We start from the raw sequence: 21,197 nt of genomic DNA, 5'->3' as shown, positions 1-21,197 counted from the left end.
CTCTGCTACTGGAAGGCTGCCTCCCAGCAGCTATACTGTCCCCAAACCCTCTGGGGACCTCCAACAATTGGCCTTAAGTGGCCATTAAATATTTGTATTGGTTAGGTACCACGTGGGCAGGTAGCCCTGCTACCCTCCCATTCTGCCTCTGGGAAAATGGCCTGGTGGGGTGGTAGATGGAACCAGCACCGTGGCCAGCAGCGCAAAATTCTACGTCCACCTGTCTCTGTGCCAGCTCTCATCATGGGCTAAAAATTCAATCCATAATCTGTTTCTCTTTCCACAGATGCTGCCAGAGCTGCTGAGTATTCCCAGCATTTTCTGTTGTATTTCATATTTTCAACATCTGCAGTGTTTTTCTTTTGCTTTTCTGTTCTGTAGTAACCCCACCCACCGCCCTGTTCAACTGACCCTAGATGGTTAATGAGAAAGGACAAGGCAATAGTGCGATACGGGGAATGATAATCAGAGTGTGACAGGAAGGGACAGAGTGTAGAAACACAAGTGCGCACCAGCAAATAGGGTCAGAGAAGGAAAAAATGGTAAAAGTGCAGAATTAAAGGCTCTTTATCTGAATGCTTACAGCATTCATAACATGATGGATGAATTGATAGCACAAATAGAAATAAGTAGGTATGACATGATAGCCATTACAGAGATGGGGTTGCAAAGTGACCAAAGCTAGGAACTGAATATTCAAGGGTATTTGACATTTTGGAAGGATAGAAAGAAAGGAAAGGAAAGTGGGGTAATTCTGTTAATAAAGGATGAGATCTGTATAGTAGCGGGAAATGATCTTGGTTTGAAAGATCAAGATGCGGAATCAGTTTGGAGGGAGATTAAAAATACCAAGGGAAAGAAGTAGTTTGTATACAGTTTAACAGTAGCTAAATTGTAGGACAAAGTATATATCAATAAATAATGGGGCTTGTAAAACAGAAACTGCAATAATTGTGGGTGATTTTAATCTTATAGATTGTTCAAGTCAAATTGGCAAAGGTAACCTTGAGGACGTGTTCATAGAGTGTATTTTGGACAATTTCTTAGAACAATACATTCTGGAACCAACCAAGGAACAGGCTATTTTGGAGTTGGTAATGTCTAATGAGTGGCAGAACAGGCTTGAGTGGCCAAATGGCTGACTGCTCCCATTTTTTTGTTCTTCAGTAGATCTGGTAAAGGGGTTCAGTAAATATGCAGGATGAATTTCTGGGTGTAGAAAAGACAGGGGTGACATTTTGCCTGACACTAATTTTAGAATATCAAACTTACTTCAGGCAGAAGAAGGCCAAGAAATTCCTTGGAGTCTGAGATGACAAAAGCATAAATGAAAATTTCAGCAGTAGAGTTGGGCTGAGATAGGGGTTCCATAAGGTGAAGTCCTTGAGATGGAGTAGGTGATATTTATGATGGGCAAGATATGGCTTGGAAGCTGAGCTTAGGGTAACATAGGTCACAGATTGAGAGTGATCTGGTTCAACCTGAGACAGGGCTGGGAGGGAAAATAAAGCAGTGGGAGCCAGAGGCAATGGCTTTGATCTTTGCAATGTTTAACAATGTTGGACAAACAGTCTGACACCAGAAAGGGGAGATGTTGGGGCAGGTGGTGAGGCAGAGTTGGGTATCATCAACGTATGCGAGGAACCTTTTCTTATGTCTTTGAATGATGTCACCAAGGAGCAACATGCAGATACGCCCATTAGGACTCCAGCAGGTAATAGTGCAGAGGTGGGTAGGGTGGCCATGCCTACAGTTGTTCTGGCAATGACTAGACAGGTTGGATACAATTAGATTGATCAGTGCTAAAGCCTTTTGCAACATTACCATGCTGCAATTGGTTAGTTTACATTCTCACGAAGCTGAAGAACTGTTTAAGCACTGGACTTTGCCCATGTTTAGGGTAGAGTTCCTCACGCTAACACAATGGGTGAAAAATAGAACTGTGTGTCTTATTACCTTATCAGCTCTGATTAGTCTCTGCTCACATTGCTCACATTTATTTTCTAGCTCTTCTTTCTTTGTTACACAATCCAGGTATTTTGCTTCAAGAGCAGCTATTCCAAGTTCCACATCTTCCAAACGGCCCTTTGCTTCCTCTAGGATCTTCTGAGTCACATCCAGATCTTCCTGAGCTTCACGGAGAGCTTGCTGTGCAAAAAAAAGGTAAACAAATCATTTGTTAATCTGTTATTCATATGCTGTGCTTTAGAATTGCACAGATCTTTTAGTATGATATATGTCTCATGTATTGTTATAATATTGCAATTTATCTGGACTATTATCCTGCATACTGTTATGAAAACTATACTTACCTTGTTAAGAGTGGAGGGTGGGAACTTCGATTCTCAACGGACGTCAGAACTTTTGCACATGAACACACCAGGTCCCAAAATAAGAGTCCCAGAGAGGGGACAGGGACAAGAAGAGGTCCTAGTTCAGTTAAAAAGAGAGGAGCAAAGAAAATAGGCTCCAAACAGGGTAAGGGCTGTGGGTAGCAGACTTTAAGTGAAGCGGGCTCAAGGGAAGCCTGGTAATTGATGAGGGCTCAGGAGAAAGCCTGAAGATGCAAGAAGGCAGCCGATAGTTGGTGACTCGATGCTGCCGGCTGTTGGGACAAAGGTATCCCTTTGGAGCTGTAGTGTTCTGCTTGGCAACTGAAGAGCTAAAGTTGTGCTTATGAGTTGGTGTTTCAGTGTATACTCGGGAATCCAGGAAAAGGGAATCTCGGAATATGAGATTGAAAACCTGTGAGGTGGGCCATTGTTCATGCCATCTGAGTTGGAGTGACTTTTGGAGAGAATTGCCAGGTTAGATCTTTGAAGGTGAAGACTGGAATCCCTCGTGAGAGAGTTTCAGTGAGACTGGTTGACTCACAACGTTACTCACGTCTGGGTGGATTGTTGAGAAATCCATAGATTCTGTCTTGGTTGCATCTGTCATTTATTGTGTAGTGTGGTGTGTTTGACCACAGTTGACTTGTTAATTCACATGTACCTCATACTTACCCTGAGTGTCAGAGTATAAGATTGGAAATTGTTTTATCTTTCTGACGTTGTGTAGTAGAGTTTATTTTTGTTTGTTCAAAACATGAAATCTTGTGGCTTTATTCACTGAGCAAGTGTCTTAAATCTCAAACTTTGTCGACTGTAAACAAAATGTCATTGGTTCCTAACCAGATCTTATCAACAACTCAGGGAGTTTAGTCTATGTTACATGGAAAATAACAAAAAAAAACACTCAAATCAATATTCCCACACAAATTGACTATTTCATTTAGTTATTTTAGTTTGAGGTAGGAATTGCTGTCAGTTACAATTAAAGGCATAAATCTGTCCCCTTATTATGATGATTCATTACTGAGGCAGAAATGTGAACGGTACACATTTTGGCCAGGATTTTCCCCTCGGCGATTTGGGGGCGGGGCCCACTTGCCGAGGGGAAAATGACGCAGGATGACATGGGGAGGAACCCCTGACGTCATCCCAGTCCCTTTAAATATTCACGAAGGCAGGCGGACAGCGAAATCAGTTGTCCGCCCGCCGACCTGTCAATGGTCAATTAACCTTATTAAACACCCTGCCCGGCCAACCTTAAGGCTGGCGGGCAGGCCAGGAGCCCCAGCAGGCTGCAGATTGTTAATGATCCACTGGCAGGATGAAATTTCACGTCAGTTTTTTTAAAAATTTAATAAATTTTATGTGTTTATTATTAACATGTCCCATCTTGTGTGACATTGTCACATGAGGGGGACGTGTTAATAATTTTAATATTTATCTATCTTTAGAGTTTACTTACCTCTCACGAATCTCCCTGAGACAGGGCTTTGCCTCAGGGAGCTGTGTGCTCTTTCATGCGCATGCGCGAAAGAGCGCACTTTGACAGATGGGGATTCCCTCCACACCCCCGCACAGGAAGCCCACAGCAGGTTTCAACCAGGGGCAGGATTTGGAGTGCAACAACCATCCTCAGATTGCCTAGATTAAGCTAGGCAGAGGGAAGGTGGTCAGGTAAGATTCCTCCTCTTGATTACTACCAAGTGACCCAATGGGCATTGGATGCAGATGGGATTGGACTTGCTTGTGAGGCTTACCGTTGTCAAATAAGCTACCAACTCTAACTCTCTATCTGCATGCACTTGGATGAGGCACCATTAGGTAACTGTCACCTGACAAACTAGCTAATAAGAGGTCATTGTCTTCTGAAGAGGAAAGAAGTTGAAGGGGACAAGAATACAAACCATTTATCTATTATCAATCTATATTCAAGCCTGCCTGAAACATCTGGGACACAGCTTTAAAAAGATAACAAGTGATGGTACGTACCCTTTTAGGTTCCACAGCTTTAGCGATGAAATGGTACTTGTGCATGGCCCGAACCCACTGGCAAATGGAAGTACAGGCTTTTGAAACCTTGGCAATAGCAGCAGGCATGAAGTCGTCATTGTCAATGTATGGTTGGATCGATTTGATTATAGAATCGGGAATGTTATCCTGGTAAGATATAAGGATGCCTGACAATTACTGACTACATTTATATAAAGAAACAGAGGTTTAGAAACTTAATGGGTTCTCCAGATCTCCTGTTCTAACTCCTGCAGAAACAGCGCCAAAAGCCATTTATGCCTTTTCTAGGTGGTGGTGGAGGGGAAGGGATTTTATCTGTTAGAACACCACAGAATCTGAGCGCTGGAAAATTACATAGAATATACAGCACAGAATTAGGCCATTTGGCCCAACTGGTCTGTGCTGGTGCTTATGCTGCATATGAGCTCCCTTCCACTTTACTTCAACTCATGCTTTCAGCATAACCCTCTGTTTCTTTCTCCCATACACACTTGTCCAGCTTCTCTTTAAATGCATTTATGTATTTGTTTTAGTTGCTCCTTATGGTAGCAAGTTCCACGTTCTAAACATTCCCTGGGTAATGAAGTTTTTCCTGAATTCCAGACTGAATTTATTTATGATATATTATAATTATGGTAAGAAGGATGGTGCTATGAAGCTCAGTTGTATCCATAGATCAGGATGAAATGATATGATGATATTAAACTAATGAATGGACAACATGTGTTACTTTTCTCACTCAACCATGCAGTATTCAATTTCTAATGCCAAAAAGCATATTGAGTGAGGACTGACTGTAATTCATGCCCTATGCCCCATGGGGGCTTATTGTCTGGGCTCACATAAGCAATTTGTATATAAATATATATATAGCATCTTTAATGTAGGAAACTGGCAGCTAACTTAAAAGGGAATCCAAAAGACTTCTTTAGGCATATAAATGGTAAACATGTGGCTAAAAAGCAGAGTGGGGCTGATTAAGGACCAAAAAGGAGATTTATGCATGTAAGCACGGGGCATGGCTGAGGTTTTAAATAAATACTTTGTGACTGTCTTAACCATGGAAAAAGATGCTGCACAGGTCATGATGAAAGAGGAGGTAAATCAGAAACTTGAATGGTTTAAAATTGTTGAGGTATTGGATAGGCTGTCTGTGAATTTAAAGTTCACAAGGCACTAGGGCCAGATGAGATGCATCCAAGGTTACTGAGGGAAGTGAGAATGGAAATTGCAGAGGTGCTGGCCATAATTTTCCAGTCTTCCTTAGACTTGAGTGTGGTGCCAGAGAACTGGAGAATTGCAAATGTTAAACCCTTGTTCAAAAAAGGGTGTAAAGATAAGCCCAGCAACTACAGGCCAGCCAGTTTAACATCAATAGTGGGGAAGCTTCAAGAAATGATAATCTGGGACAAAATTAATAGTCAACTTGACCAAATGCAGGTTAATTAAGCATAGATTTGTTAAGGGTAAATCATGTTTAACTAACTTGCTTGAGTATTTTGATGAGGTGACAGAGCAGTTTGATGAGGGTAATGCTGTTGATGTGGTGTACTTGGACTTCCAAAAGACATTTGATAAAGTGCTGCACAACAGGCTTATGAGCAAAGTTGTAGCTCATGGAATAAAATGGATGGTAGTAATGGATACAAAATTGGCTGAGTGACAGGAAATGGAGGGTAATGACTAATGGATGTCTTTTGGACTGGAGGAATGTTTGTATGGAGTTCCCCAGGGGTCGGTGTTAGGACCTTGGTTCTTCCAAATATATATTAATGACCTATGCCTTGGTGTACGGGGCACAGTTTCAAAATTTGCAGATGATACAAAACTTGAAAGGATTGTGAACAGTGAAGAGGATAGTGCAGAACTTCAAAAGGACATTGTTAGGTTGGTGGAATGGGTGAACGAGTGGCAGATGAAATAAATCAGAGAATTGTGGAGTGATTAATTTTGGTAGGAAGAACAGGGAGACACAATATGAAATAAAGGGTACAATTCTAAAAGGGGTACAGGAGCAGAGGGACCTGGGTCCCTGTTAATGTGGTTAAGTCATTCAAAGTGGTAGGACAGGTTGAAAGCGCGGTTAATAAAGCATACAGCATCCTAGGCTTTACTAATCGGGGCATAGATTACAAAAGCAAGGAGGTTATGTTGAACTTGCATAGAACATTGGTTCAGCTGTAACTGGAGTATTGTGTCTAGTTCTGGGTGCCACACTTTAGGAAAGATGTGAAGGCATTAGAGAGAGTGCAGAAAAAATTCACAAAAATAGTTACAGGGATGAGGAACTTAACTATGTTGATAGATTGGAGAGGTTGGACTGTTTTCTTTGAAGAGAAAGTTGAGAGATTTGATAGAGGTATACAAAATCAGGAGGGGTCTGGACAAATAGGGAAAAATGGTTGCAATTGGTGTAAGCATCAGGAGGAAGAGGGCACAAATTTAAGGTAATTGGCAAAAAAAGCAATGGAGACATGAGGAAAAACTTTTTCACACAACGTGTAGTTAAGATCTGGAATGCACTGCCTGAGAGTGTGCTGGAGGTAGGTTCAATCAAGGCATTTAAGAGGGAATAGTATTATTAACTGAAAAGGAAGAATATGCAGGGCTGGGGAGTGGCACAAGGTAAATTGCTCCTTTGGTGATCTAGCACAGACATGGGTCGAATGACCTCCTTCTGTGCTGTAAAATTTCTGTGATTTTGTGAAGTCTGCTTTTAAGTGTTTACATAAATCTTATAAAAATATTCTTTGGCCATTCTTTCTGACTTTAGTGCACAATAGAAAATCCCAGAACTGGGCGGTCTCATTCATTTTGACTACCAGATCCTGGTGCTGTGATGTAAGTGACTCTGATATTTTGAGGCACAGTTTGTTTCATTTCCCTCAAGGTTGGCTCATCTCCATGACAGGGTGCTACAAAGCAAGGGCACATATTATCCCATAGATCTCTGAACAGTATGGAGATTTACTCACCGTTACAATGTCAGGGATGGACTTTTCAACCATCACCCAACCAAGGCAAGTATTTATTCAAAGGCATTTATTGCTTCAACTGAGCTCAATGCCCATGTATCAGTGCTTCTTGGGCTGTGCTAAATTACCTGAGCCCCACACAGATAGGAGCCATTTTGAATAATTCACAGTGGGCTAATTTTAGTCTCTTTATCTTCAAAGTTTGCATCTGTTCCATTTTCCTGGATTATTTCTAGTTGGATCATTGTTTCCCTGATTGCAGTTAAGCTAAACTGAAGATAAAGGCAACAGAAACAACCGCATAAAGAACAGGACACAAAAAATACCTTATCGTATTTGAATAAGCTCTCCAAGAACTTGGCTGGGTCCTGCAAAAGCCCTTTTCCTGGTTCCCAATAGTCATCTACTTTAGTGCCTGGTTTTTCTCCTGCGACTTTCTTTGGCTTAATTCCCTTCATAATACAAACTGCTTCAATCACCAACTTCACACCAACTGGAGGACGTTGCATGCCTCGTACCTGTATGCACAGTATAAGTAAAGTTATCATCACTGGCTCAATCTTTTGAAAATACATGATTATTTTTATTAAAAGCAAAATACTGGAGATGCTGGGAATTTGAAATAAAAACAGCAAACGCTGGGAAGGATGAAGAGTCATCGATCTGAAATGTTGGGTGGAATTGTACGTGGCCGCTGGTGTCAGGTGTGCTTGTTGGTATGAGTGGACAATATGGCGAGAAGGCCAAAAATCGGTTTCATGACATTGTGAAACCAGTTTGTGATTATCCACTCAATGGCAGGTTGTTTCTCACCATCAGACAACGGGGCCTCATTGTAGTACATCAGCATATCATTAAAAAGCCAGCCCCCGTTCTCACTGCACCCCCGCCCCACCCCACCCCACTGGATCGTCCGTCCATGACGATGTGATTGCATGCCAACGTGTTTCACAACAGCATATAAAGGGCGTGCACTTGGCGGGCTGCACTTTGAGGGGATCTCGGAGCCGAGTGCACAGTAATGTTGCGGAGTGCTTGCGAAGGACACCTGTTGGACTTCAAAGTTGAAGCGCATGGGGGTGGTGGCAAGACAAAGGCTGCCCTGCTGTTGAGGTGACTTTGGGGGGGGGTGCGGGGGCAAAGGCTGCCCTGTGGTTGAGGTGACTTTGGGGATGGGGGGCAGGCTGCCCTGCGGTTGCAGGTAGCGCACAAGCATGTGCAGAAGATGCAAAAGCGATGGGGGGGTGGCCGAGGGAAGCGGTCATCATTCCTCTGCAGCTGAGACAGCTCAGGTGCAGCCACATTGCTATGATTGGAGTCGGGCTTCTAGCTTATCTGCCCACTCAAGCAATGCAGAGGCATCAAAGTGCCACCAAATGCTCCAGAGCTTTTCACTTCTTGGGCACAGACTGCAAATAAGAGCGTTTTAGTGGACTGCAGATCAGATGGACAACTGGGCACGTTGTGCGATCTCCTCGCTACAGTTGGCCAAGGAGCAGTCACTGGTGGAGGCACTCACAGCCTCTTGCAATGTCATCATCCCGGTTTGGACCAGTCCCCTGCAAGGTTCAAGTTAACAGTGCAGCTTTGCGGCGTGGGTTAGAAGAGTGCCTGCAACCTGAGCTGAGAGCACAGCATATAGTCTAACGGGCAAAGCTGCCGCCAGTCAGTCAGGTGGAAGGGGGTGGAGGAAGGTGGGGTTTCGGGCAGCTATGCAGCACACATTTCTCTGGCCATCCAATTGGTGGCCAGCACTCTCCGGGATGCGTTAAGGGGCCTTCAGAATTAACCAAGAGAGGTTCTTAGCACAGCCATGCTAACCCATGCATCTCTCTCTCTTTCATTCTGTAGGAGGAATACATCAGGAACAAGCAGCCTGGTGAACTAGCTGTCTGCCATGTGACATATAGAGAGCGAAGACAACAGAGATGAGAGCGACTGAGGTGCCTGGCTATGCAGAGGGAGGAGCAGAACCGTCTGGAAGAAGGGGCGGCTGGGCCACCCATACACGCTGCCGAAGAGCTATAGCGAGCCATCGCTGGTTAGTATCTAGTTAGACCCAGGGTGTATGGACATCTTTTATTCCTTCAGATGACCAAGAACCAGTGTCGCCAAAAACTGCACATGTCTAGGGAACTGGTCAGTCACATCTGCCAGCTACTGCAGGATATGGCACCATATGGACATGGAGGGCATCCACTGCCAGTGGCTGTGAAAGTAACAGCAGTGCTCAATTTCTATGCCAGTGGCTTCTTTCAGGGCTCCACAGGTGACCTCTGTGGGATATCACAAGCCTCCATGCACAAATGTATCCATGAAGCATGGATGCCACCTTCGCAAGGGCACACAACTTTATGCATTTTGCCGGGACCAAGACAGCCAGGATGCAAAAGCGATGGGATTTGCCCAGATCTTAGTTTTCCCACAGGTGCAGGGTGCCATCAACTGCACTCAGATCTCCGTCGCAACATGCGTTCAACTATATCAACCACAAGGGATTCCATTTGCTGAATGAGTATCAAGTGTGCGACCACCACAAATGCATCCTGCAGGTATGCGCACATTTCCTGGAAGTGTGCACGACTCCTACATTCTCAGTTGGTCACAGATCCCTGACGTCTTCCAGGGCCCACAGGCTGCAGGGATGGCTCCCCGGGGACAATGGCTACCTGCAGAGGATGGCTGATGACACGTGTGTAGCCTTAGACTGCAGCAGAGTGAAGGTATAATGAGGCTCATGCTGCAATTTGCAACTTGGTGGAGCAAACCATCGGGATGCTGAAAATGAGGTTCTGGTGCCTAGATGGGTCTGGTGTAGCCCTGCAATATAGTCCACAGAGGGTGTCGTGCATCGTCACCACCTGCTGCGCCCTTTACAACCTGTTGCTGCAACAGGGAGAGGACCTGGCTGAGGAGCAGCTGGAGGTCTCCACCGATGAGGATGTCGATGGTGAATAGGATGAGGAGGTCCTCGAAGGCACCATTGACGGCGATGAGGCCCTTGCACTGGCCAGACAAGACAGGCACACTTGGGAGGCCCTCCTAGTTGCTAGATTCGTGGAGGATGATGATGACATGCAGTGAGGAGACACCATAAGATCCTCACATTGCATCTATGAATGTTTAACTCCAGTCTGGCTTATGGCAGTGCACATGCCCTCTGTGATAATGCTCCTGTCATGGAGATGCAGTGAGGCCCTAATAGTCACTCAATCACAGGAGAATGATGACAACACACAGTGAGGATACTGCATAGATCTTCACATAGCCTCTGTGAATGTCTGAATTCTTTTTGGCTGAGGGCAGCTTGCTTGAGCTCTGTGATCAGGGCCATATCATAGAGATGCAGCCATGAAACCTTAAAAACATCTGATCCTTTATTTGCCTTCAGCACCTGAGCCCTTAAGGAGCACAGCGTCACTGGTCACAGATGCTGAAGAGATGGGGGCCAGCACCACCTTAAAGGAGATGTGAGCGCACAGAGAATATGACAGAACTCTGTAATGCCTGCCCACGACATTCTGGCAGAAATGACAAGCACCATCGAGGTGCAGACATCACGAGGTGCAGGCATCAGTAATGTATCCAGGGAGTGTGAGGCTGGACCATCACTTTGGTCTGAAGATTGCACAAAGCCAAGGGAAGAGGCCCTGAGACACCTGCCTTTATCTTGTGTAGAAAGGTTTTACATCTGAGTGACACAAACACTGCTGATCAGAACAAGAGCCAAGGGCAGGAAGACATTCTTGGGTGTTTATTGACAGTAGTGAACATTATGTACAAGTGATTAGCACCTGTCCCAGGCTGTACAACTACATCTTCACCTTCTTAACCTTGCCACCATGTCTTGGTACTCCCTGGACATTACAGCAGAGGAGCAGACAGCCTGCTGACTGCCATGCCCTGTCTGTGATAACCTTAACGAGTGTCCTCCGGAGGGCCGAGACCTGAAGAGCCCCAGCCTGCTTTTGAGGACCTGCTGTGTGGCAGAGGCACCTTCCTCGAACGGGGAGCTGGAACTGCTGGGGTCATAGGAAGTGGGGATTCGGATGGGCCGAACACTCTGGGAGTCACCTTGGTAGATGGCCCCGGGGTGAGCACCTGCTGATCCTGGTCCCTATAGATGCCCAAGGGCCCCTGGCTAAGTCCTTGAGGAGAAGGGGTAGCTGGAGTGAGATCGAGCTGGCCCACACCCCTCTTGCATACACACTGTTGGAGGCCAACTATGGCGTCTGCGATGGAGTTCAGCCCACGCAGCAGTGCAGGAGCGACGTCCAAGGTCTCCATGGTGGCCGCCATCCTACCAGTGTTAACCTCGGTGTGTTGGCATGCAGTGATGCCAACACACCATCGCCTCAGCCTGAAGGTGGATGGACACCTCCATCATGCCTTGCAATCTGAGGAGAGCAGCTGACATCTCTTCCTGATGTTCCTGGGCTTGCTTTTGCAGCTCTTGTGACATGACCAAATCCAGAGGCCCATCATCTGACTCAGACTCAGCAAATTTCTGTCCTCCAGCAGTCCTCTTAGTGCTGAACACTTGGGAAGTCCCTGCCGCCACCTGCTGTGGATCAGAAAGTGCCACGTGCTCACCAGGTTGTGATTCCAAGGCTACTCTAAAGCTAGGTCCCACTGAGGTGTGTGTCTCTGTGCTGGTGGAGGGTGTGGGTGAGTGTTGTGATGGGACTTCAAGGAGGGTGCCTTCAGATTCCTCTTCAGAATCTCTTCGGGGCTTGATTAGAGGCTCTGGGTCATGAACCCCATCGGTTGTTTGGCAGATGTGCCTGCGGAAGCAAGAAGAGATAATTAGTGCAAGTGCCTGTGAAACAGGATACATCACTCACAGCATGGTTGTCTGATGGATGTTGCACAGCTGGATCCTCATTTGTAGGGCACTGCTGACCTCATCGACAGCACAGGACTGGTCCTCGCCAGCCAGCTGGAAAAGCTCTGTTTTCAAAGTCTCTGAAGACCTTGATTTTAGGCATCCCTCTGCCGATAAGTGACCTCTCCCTTTTGTGTCCCAGCATGTCCTGCATAGAGATGGAGAGAGTGTAAGCAGGACACTTGCTGGGCCAGATGACAAGTATGCCTGGCATGTGTGGGTGGTGAGTGGTCCCATGGACGGGATGAGGACAATGAAGGTGTGTTTGAGAGAGTGAATGGTGATGTCGCTTGAACTGGAAGTGAGTGAGGGCCCTGTGGATGTGTATGGGTTTGTGAGTGTGTGTAAGCTGTGAGTGATGAGATGAGTGGCTTTCTCTGGAGGAGATCATTCATCCTCTTCTGGCACAGGGTGGTTGTCCTCTTTTGCTGGGCGTTAGTGCTGACCACCGCTGCCACCGCCTCCCAAGCCGGATTAATGAGGTGGCTGCCCATCCTGTGGCCAGACCGGGGGGCCGGGGGGATGGGGTAGAGCACATCATGGTGGGCCTCCACCTCGTCCAAAAGGCATTCGAGGGACGCGTCATTGAACCTAGGGGCTGCAGTCCTTTTGCCTTTCAAAGTCATGTCTTCTTCTTTGCAGTCATGGGCTGGAAGCACTGAGAGACGTGTGCGCAGCTGGACTTTAAATATGGTGCCTGGAATGATGAAGCAGCGAGGTGATGGCATAGCCGGCGAATGAGAGCCCACCCACCATGGAAACGGCGTGTTTCCAGGGAATTTATAATTAATGCGGCGGGTTTGGGACAATACAGCATGAAAAGCTGCTATTGCGGCTGGCAGGTAAAACGATGTTTTACCCACCAGGCATTTAGTGCAAATCTGGGACGATTCCACCCGTTAACTCTGCTTCTCTCCACAGATGCAGCCTGACTTGCTGAGTATTTCCAGCATTTTCTCTTTTTATTTATCCCGTTTTTGATGTTTTCATCAAGGTGAAGGATATTAGTGTTGAGAAATGGAATGTTTTCAGTTCCAGTGTCAATAATGTGCACAGCACAGTTAGATGCAATGTAGGGCTATCCCTATTCCACATCAATAATTTTCCTCAACCCCAACTTCAAGCCTAACAGCGCTATTATCACATTTTTCCAACTTTCACACCAGCCGTCCTGTGTCTGCATTGAGTGGGATTGCCAGTTAGGGATCATTTTATGCTATGGGTGTATGCCCAGTTAGAACTGAAATGAAACTATCCAAATTCTCTTCAACAAACAGGCAGAGGTGACTCACCCAATCTGCTTGGGCTAGATTTCAATCCAAGGTTTGTATGATAAAAGACTGATGTCTAAACCATGTACCATTCAGTTCCTGAACAATAAATAACTTGAATGACATCAGTAAGATGCCATAAATTAACTAAGTGTTCTGAGCCACAGTGACAAAACTTTTCATACATTATAATTAAATATATTTAGTAAAATAAATACATCCAGAAAACGGACATCACTAATGGTGTCCCAAATATATATCGCTGATAGACACGGAGTGTGCAGTTGCACTGACTGATTTGTTTATGTCCTTGTATAAAACTGTGAGAAAACGTGCTTTGTGTGATGAACAGGATTTGTTACATAGAGACAATGTATCTGTTGATAAGACTGTGTCAGATAAGAAAATTGATTAAAATTTGTAACTGTGTGACTGCAATTATATAAGTGCTGAATAATTTGAGCAGGCGAATCTTCCAAATAGGGATGAAAAGGAAAGGCTTATTTAAAAAACACACAGGAAGGTATAAGTTACATTATATTCCTTTGAAATCGCTTTTCTTGGTTTTTTTAATGCAGTAAATCTAAAGGTTTACATTCAAAGCATAATAATTACATAAAAAATTAAACCATTGCTTTTTTAGCACCCAACCTTTAGAAATACATGCATCAATTTTCTGCATCACAAACCTGCCACAGTCTCAGACTTCTTGTACTTATGTAAATATTACTCCAAATTTGTGAGGAAGTGAGAAGGAGCTTGACAAATTTGGAGGATAACAATATGAAAGAGAATATTGTAGACAGATTACTTATTTAGTTCATCTTCATTCTTCATAAAGGAAAGATCTTTCATAATTTGCATGATAAAATCAAGTTACCAAGGAGAAAAATAGCAAGCAGTGACACCATTAATGTCATGATATCAGTCCTGTGGCCTCTTCCCACATCAAGTGCATGCCCCTCCCACCACAGTCACAATCAGTCTTTTCCCAGGAGAAATGAAGCAAAGCACATCAAAGTACAACAATCAATATTGAAAAATACTGAGATCTAACTCTGTGGCCTTTCAACAAGAGGGACAGTTAGGTAGGTGAATGGTGATGAATGAAGAAGTCTTTGCCAGTTACGTGCTATCCTCCTTTGTTATTAGCATTGTATCTGAATCATACCTGGCACACTTTCTTTGGAAGACAGAATTAAATCTAAGGGGATCACTCAATTAGTCTTAGTTATTTTTGAAATCTAACATCTGGTGCAGAATTTAAATGGAACTGAGCTGCTTGGATGGGATAGGAACCTGAACGGTGCAGCAACAGACTTTGTTGTGGTTGTTTATCTCAGTCACAGCATTATCATCCCATCTCCAGGTTTCCCAAACAATCAGAGTGTGGGCTTAATGACAACCTGCACCTGTCAGTGGAAGTGTCCCTATTTAAAGGAACCCGGGCAGGGGTCAGACTGGCTGCATCCGGCATTGGATCTGAATGGTTCTGCAAGAAAGACAATGGAAGTGAGATGAGTGAAGGGTATTCCCCCTGTTCTCTGATTCTTCCCTGAGGTAATGCTGGAGATGGTGGGGGCTCAAAAGAGAAGCACAGTTTCCCACAGCTGGGGGCAAGAGGCACAAATCAAACAGGCATAGCTGGAAGTCTCAAAACCACTTAGCAGTAGAAGTGTGGTCCCTAGAACATGGTTACAGTGCCATTAGAGGTTCAATTACCTCACAATGGCAGGAAAGGTAAGTGACGTCCCACTTTCAGATGCCAACCAAAACACTGACTTCCCCAGCACTTTGCATGCCTCAGACCAATACACCTTACAGCTGCACTCTTCCTTTCTTTTGAGGCACCTGCTCAGATCCCCGTCTGGACCCCCAACACTCACACTCACTTTTTTCTTAGTGCTATCTCACACCCATTCCTCACAGTTACAAAGCTTATAATTCTATCCTGTAGCAGGCACCCTGGCCACATCAGGCTCTTCCTGCTCCCCCTGGGAAGCCGAACAGTCAGCACTTTCTCCTCCTGCAGCACCATGTTGTGCAAGGAACAGTAAACAACTATCATTGTCGACACATTTGCTGGTGCAAACTGAAGGCTGCCCAAGATCTGTCCAGGCATGTGAATTGCATCATCAGCAATCCAATGGTTTGCTCAATGATCACCCTCCTGTAGCTCCTGTTGTATTTTTCCTCTACATCAGTGATAGGATTCCTCATAAGTATCACCAGCCAGGTTCTCAGAGGGTAGCACTTGTCTCCAAGGAGCCACTTATTCCTCTGTGAGGTGTGAACAGCTGTGAGAGATGTGACTGTTGCAGAATGTGGGAATCATGATAGGTTCTAAAATATCTTACACACATCAGTATAAAAACCTTCCCATGGTAATATACCAGATGAACATTGATAGTGTGGAATTCTTCTGATTGATAAATACTCAAGAAGGATATGAGGGTGCCTTAATTACCATGTGTGTAATAAATGCCTTCCTATACCTGTGGGATTCCAGCCACTGCAGCAAATGTGCGAGCCCTCTGTGTTTGATTGACCTCCTCAGTATCAAAATGGATAGAAGTGGCGGCTTGGCAAATATGGCATCAGGCACCTGGGAGATAGAATTGTGGACAGCTGATTGTGAAATCCTGCAGATGTCACCAGTAGAGCCCTGGGACGATCCAGAGACAAAGAAATTCAGGGCTACCGTGACCATGATGGCTGCGGGTGATGCATCCCATATGGTCCTCCTGGAGGAACACCTTTTTCAGGCAGCTACAGATGTCAGCAGTGACATGGCATGAGCCTCCTGTGGCATTTTTACTCCATCATGTCAAGAAAGCTGATCCTCTGGCTGTGCTGGGGAGGTGCAGCCTCCTTCAAGTTGATGCTCTGTGTCCATCCTGTGTTTTGTGGAGAAGCATGTGGCTGTGGAGAAGCAATTGCTATGGTTGTTGTTGCTCCTGCTGGTGCTTTTGATGTTGGTGTAATTGTTCCTCTTGTTCCTCATCAAAGCTGCATAAGCTGCTCCCATTGCAGGATGACAGCGTGGAAGTTCAGGTCAAAGACGGAAAAGTCCAAAATAGGAGAAATGAGTTCCAAAAAGTTAGAAATCACCTGTAAAGTAGTAAGCATGCTCTCAGCACAGGTGTTGTGAGCACAACCCTTTCACTTAGGGCAGCAGCTATGCACTTTCACCCTTCAAAGACTTTCCAGTCTATCAGTTTCACTTATTAATCTCACCCTGCTGTGTTGTCTACTTGTTGACTCTGGCAAATTCTAAAAAGCTTGGGATACCTGTGCACTCGCTGTTATTTAAATATTTGAATAACTGATCTGACAGTTCCACAGAGGTTTCCTGCTTGCCTGGGAATGCACTCTGGTAAAACCTGGAAATTAGCAGGATCATGTCGGGATCATGTTGAGTACTGCATGCTGGCATTTTAGGGATTTAACTTTTGCTTCCCAAACCCATCCCTGACCTTAAAAAGTTAAAATTCTGCCCTTTGGGTTTGGTCCAGGAGGTTCTGATGGAACATTTAATCATTCTAATCTTGAAGGTTTCCTTCCTGCCATTAACAACAGTAGAAAATGCACAAATATATTTGGTCAGTGTTACTTTACTTATTTCCAATGGAAATAAGATTCAAGTATTTCGCCAGCTTAATGGTAAAAGGGAGGGAGTTACAAAATAACTATCCCCTGAGATAGATTTCTGCTTTAATATTAATCCAATTGCAACTATTTAAATAATTTCAAGAATTACTTTACCAATTACTTAAGAAGAATGTCTCTGAACCATACAGATAAGGAAGTTTCCAAGATTAGCTGATTTCAACTTGGGCTTTCTGAGGCTGCTCCAACCAGCCCTGGATTAGGAACAATCAACTCTTCAGGTATGTGGCCACTCAGGATAGAACTAGACTTGGAAGACCTGCTGACACTCACTGTAAAGATTTTAGTCAATATCGGTCACTTGGGAAAGTTAACTATGGTACTGTACCTTCACAGAGAACAGTCAATGCCTTCAGGAGAAGAGAGGAGAGAAATTGGAAAGACAAAAAAAAGTTTAAAATGATTTTAACTTGTTCTAAATTTCCATTTTCCTGATGCATAGTTTACATAGTGCAAGTCAGGGGCAATTCTGCCCAAACAGGTGTGATAAAAGACATTTTACCCGCCAGCCGCAATGGTGGATTTTCGCACTGTATCGTCCCCTTCCCACCTCATAAATTATGCAGTCATGGGAAACATGCCCGATTGCTGGTGACCGGCCTCCAATTTGCTCGCCACGCCATTACCTCGCTGCTGCCTCACTCCAGGCACCATATTTAAACTGCAGCCGCATGCATAGTTCTCCTTGCTTGCAGTCCAGGGCTGCTCCAGTGAAGACATGGCCCCAAAAGCCAAGAAGATTGCAGCCCCCTGATTTAGTGACTTATCCCTGGGATGCCTTTTGGACAACATGGAGGCCCAGTTATACTTATGTTGACAAGCTTTTCCAAGTGCATGGCTGCTTTCCTCACTCTCTACCCGCCCCCCACCTCCTTCGGCATATGCTTGAGTACTTCCTTCAGTCTGTGCGGCCTTGCCACTGGCCCCACCTGCAGTGGAGCCCTTGTCCTGGCCTTGCACTGAAAGCCAGCTTGGAAAAAGCAACTTGCCTGTGCCACCCCACCAAATACGCCACGCCTCTTCCTTGATGTCCTACTGGCGATCCTCACAAGTACTGCACAAGGTTGTGTGCACTCCCCTCCAAGTTCCCCTAGAAGTTCAGCTCACCAGGTGCACGCCTTTTGAAGGTAGTTGTAAGTCACACCAGTGTGGGAGGTAAATTTGACACGAGGGGATGGTTCCGGTTTGCGACCACAATGATGAGATGCAAATGCATTAAAATTAAGTTCCCGACGTTGGACAGTAGGAAATGTGGCCCTCCATTATGGGTGGAGCAGATGATTTCAAACTGGTTTTATGATGGCGCAAAACTAATTTTTTACCTTCTTGCCATATTGTCCATTTGTGCCTGCCGTGACATTTGCCGACAACAGATGCAGAAAATTCTGGCCATTGTTTCTGCGATGAATGATGCCATTGAAGAAGCTGTTGAAACTAGACACTGGGAGCCAAATAAGGAGTTACCTGGACACTTTGCTCCAGGAGGCAGTCACACTCCTCAAATTAGGTAATTCAAATTTGGTCTGTGATCAGCGACAGGAGGGTGTGATTGGAGGTGACGCAGGCTTGGGGGCCCGGGGGTAGCATTCGAGGATCCTCAGCCCCTGCAACTGTCCAACAACTACAAGGTTCTTGCAGCTTGCGTGGACGAGAGCAGGGACTGCAGTGAGGATGAATTGACTATGGCACCATGGTACAGGGAGCCTTTTAAGTGGAGGGAAGAAATAGGAATGTAGTAATGGTAGGGGACGGTATAATTAGGGGGATGGATACTGTTTTCTGCAGCCATAAGCGTGAGTCCCAAAGACTGTGTTGCCTGCCCGGTGCCAGGGTTAAGGACATCTCCTCAGGGCTGGAGAGGAACTTGGAGTGGGAGGGGATGGATCCAGTTGTTGTTGTCCATGTTGGTATCAATGATACTGATAGGACTAGAAAGAATATTCTGCTGAAAGAATTTCAACAGTTAGGAGCGAAATTATAAAGGAGAACCTCCAAGGTAGTAATCTCAGGATTACTACCTGACCCACGGGCAGACTGGCATAGGGTAAATAAAGTCAAAGAGTTAAATGCGTGGCTCAAAGATTGGTGTGAGAGGAATGGGTTTCAATTCAGAATGGGGTACTGGCACAAGTACTGGGGTAGAAGGGAGCTGTTCCGGTGGGACGGACTTCACTTGAACCGTGCTGGGACCAGTGTCCTGGTGAATCAAATAACTAGGGCTATAGAGAGGGCTTTAAACTAAATAGGGGGTGGGGGAGGGTTCTGGAGAGGGGATATGTAGGCTAACAAAGCAAAAGGATATGGCAACATTGCTATTTAGCAGCTATTTAGATAATGACACCCAGAGTGTGACAGGAAGGGACAGAATGTAGAAACATAAAAAAACAGCAGATAAGGTCAAAGGGAGAAAAAAATGGTAAAAAGGCAAAATTAATGGCTTTTTACTTAAACACACGTAGTATTCGGAACAAAATAAATGAATTAATGGCACAGGGGTGAATGGGTATGAACTTATAGCCATTACAGAGACATGGTTACAAGAAGATCAAAGCTGGGAACTAAATATTCAGGGATAGGTGACTTTTTGAAAGGACAGGCAGGAAGGAAAGGGTGGTGGGGTAGGTTTATTAGTACGAGATGGAATAAGTGCGATAGCAAGAAATGATCTTGGATCGGAAGACGTAGAATCCATATGGGTGGAGGTAAGAAATAACAAAGGAAGAAGACACTGGTGGGAGTAGTTTATAGGTCCCCTAACAGTAGCTATACTCTAGGACAGAGAATAAATCAGGAGATAATGAGAGCATGTAAAAAAGGCCATATATTAATCATGGATGACTTTAATCTTCATATAGATTGGAAAAATCAAATTGGCAGAGGTAGACACGAGCAAGAATTCATAGAGTGTATTCAGGACTGTTTCCTCGAACAATATGTTGTGGATCCAACCAGGGATCAGACTATTTTGGATCTAGTAATGTGTAATGAGGTAGGTTTAATAAATGATCTCAGAGTAAAGGATCCCCTAGGAAACAGTGACCGTAACATGGTAGAATTTAGCATTCAGTATGAGAGTGAGAAACTTAGGTCGGAAACAACTATGCTAATCTTAAACAAGGGCAATTACAAAGGAATGAGGGCAAAGTTGGCTGGAATGGACTGGGAGAGGAGTTTAGCAGAAAAAGAGGCTGATGAACAATGGCAGATGTTTAAGAAAATAATTTATGACTCACAACAAAGATATATCCCAGTGAGAAAGAAGGATTCTAGGAAGGGGATAAACCAACCATGGTTAACCAAGGAAATTAAGGACGTTTTAAATTGAAAGAGAAAACATACAATGTGGCAAAGATTAGTGGTAAGCCAGAGCATTGGGAAAGTTTTAAATACCAATAAAAGATGACCAAAAAAATAATAAAGAGGGAGAAAATAAACTTTGAGGGTAAACTAGCAGGTAATATAAAAATGGACAGTAAAAGCTTCTTTAAATATATAAAAAGAGAGAGGCCAAGGTGAGCATAGGCCCCTTAGAGAATGAAGCTAGGGAAATAATATTGGGGAACCAGGAAATGGCAGACGAATTGAATGAATACTTTGCATCAGTTTATCAGTCTTCATTGTAGAAAACAAGACTAGCATGCCTAAAATACTGAATAATCAAGGTGCAAAAGGGATAGAGGAAATAAACACAATAACTATCACTAGAAGAAAAGTACTGGGGAAACTAATGGGGCTAAAGGCCGTTAAGTCCCTTGGACCTGAAGGGTTGCATCCTAGGATATTAAAGGAAGTAGCTCCGCAAATAGTGGATGCACTGGTAGTAATCGTCCAAGAATCCTTAGATTCTGGAAAAGTCCCAATGTAATGCCCTTATTCAAAAAGGGAGGAAGACAAAAAAACAGGAAACTATAGGCTAGTTAGCTTAACCTATATCATTGGGAAAACGTTGGAGTCTGTTATAAAGGATGTTATAGCAGAGCATTTAGAAATGCATATTATAATCAAGCAGAGTCAGCATGGCTTCATGAAGAGGAAATCATGCCTGACCAATTTA

The 21,197-nt window shown here is 44.6% G+C and overlaps 1 protein-coding gene across 1 annotated transcript in view; it reads right to left on the bottom strand.

Annotated features, from left to right (window-relative positions):
- Nucleotides 1-21,197, bottom strand: part of dnah1 (dynein, axonemal, heavy chain 1) — a 524,711-nt gene that overhangs the window by 100,314 nt on the left and 403,200 nt on the right. Inside the window, exons 54-56 of the mRNA XM_041191637.1 lie at nucleotides 7,645-7,836; nucleotides 4,323-4,490; nucleotides 1,957-2,148 (exon numbers count right to left, since the gene is read on the bottom strand). Of these exons, the coding sequence (XP_041047571.1) occupies nucleotides 1,957-2,148; nucleotides 4,323-4,490; nucleotides 7,645-7,836 (552 nt within the window). The remainder of the gene's footprint in view (nucleotides 1-1,956; nucleotides 2,149-4,322; nucleotides 4,491-7,644; nucleotides 7,837-21,197) is intronic.

The sequence above is a fragment of the Carcharodon carcharias genome, chromosome 7 (genome assembly GCF_017639515.1).
Source record: "Carcharodon carcharias isolate sCarCar2 chromosome 7, sCarCar2.pri, whole genome shotgun sequence".
In the NCBI taxonomy this organism is placed as follows: Eukaryota; Metazoa; Chordata; class Chondrichthyes; order Lamniformes; family Lamnidae; genus Carcharodon; species Carcharodon carcharias.
Note: the sequence above shows the minus strand (reverse complement) of the source record. Positions and strands in the feature narration are given on the sequence as shown.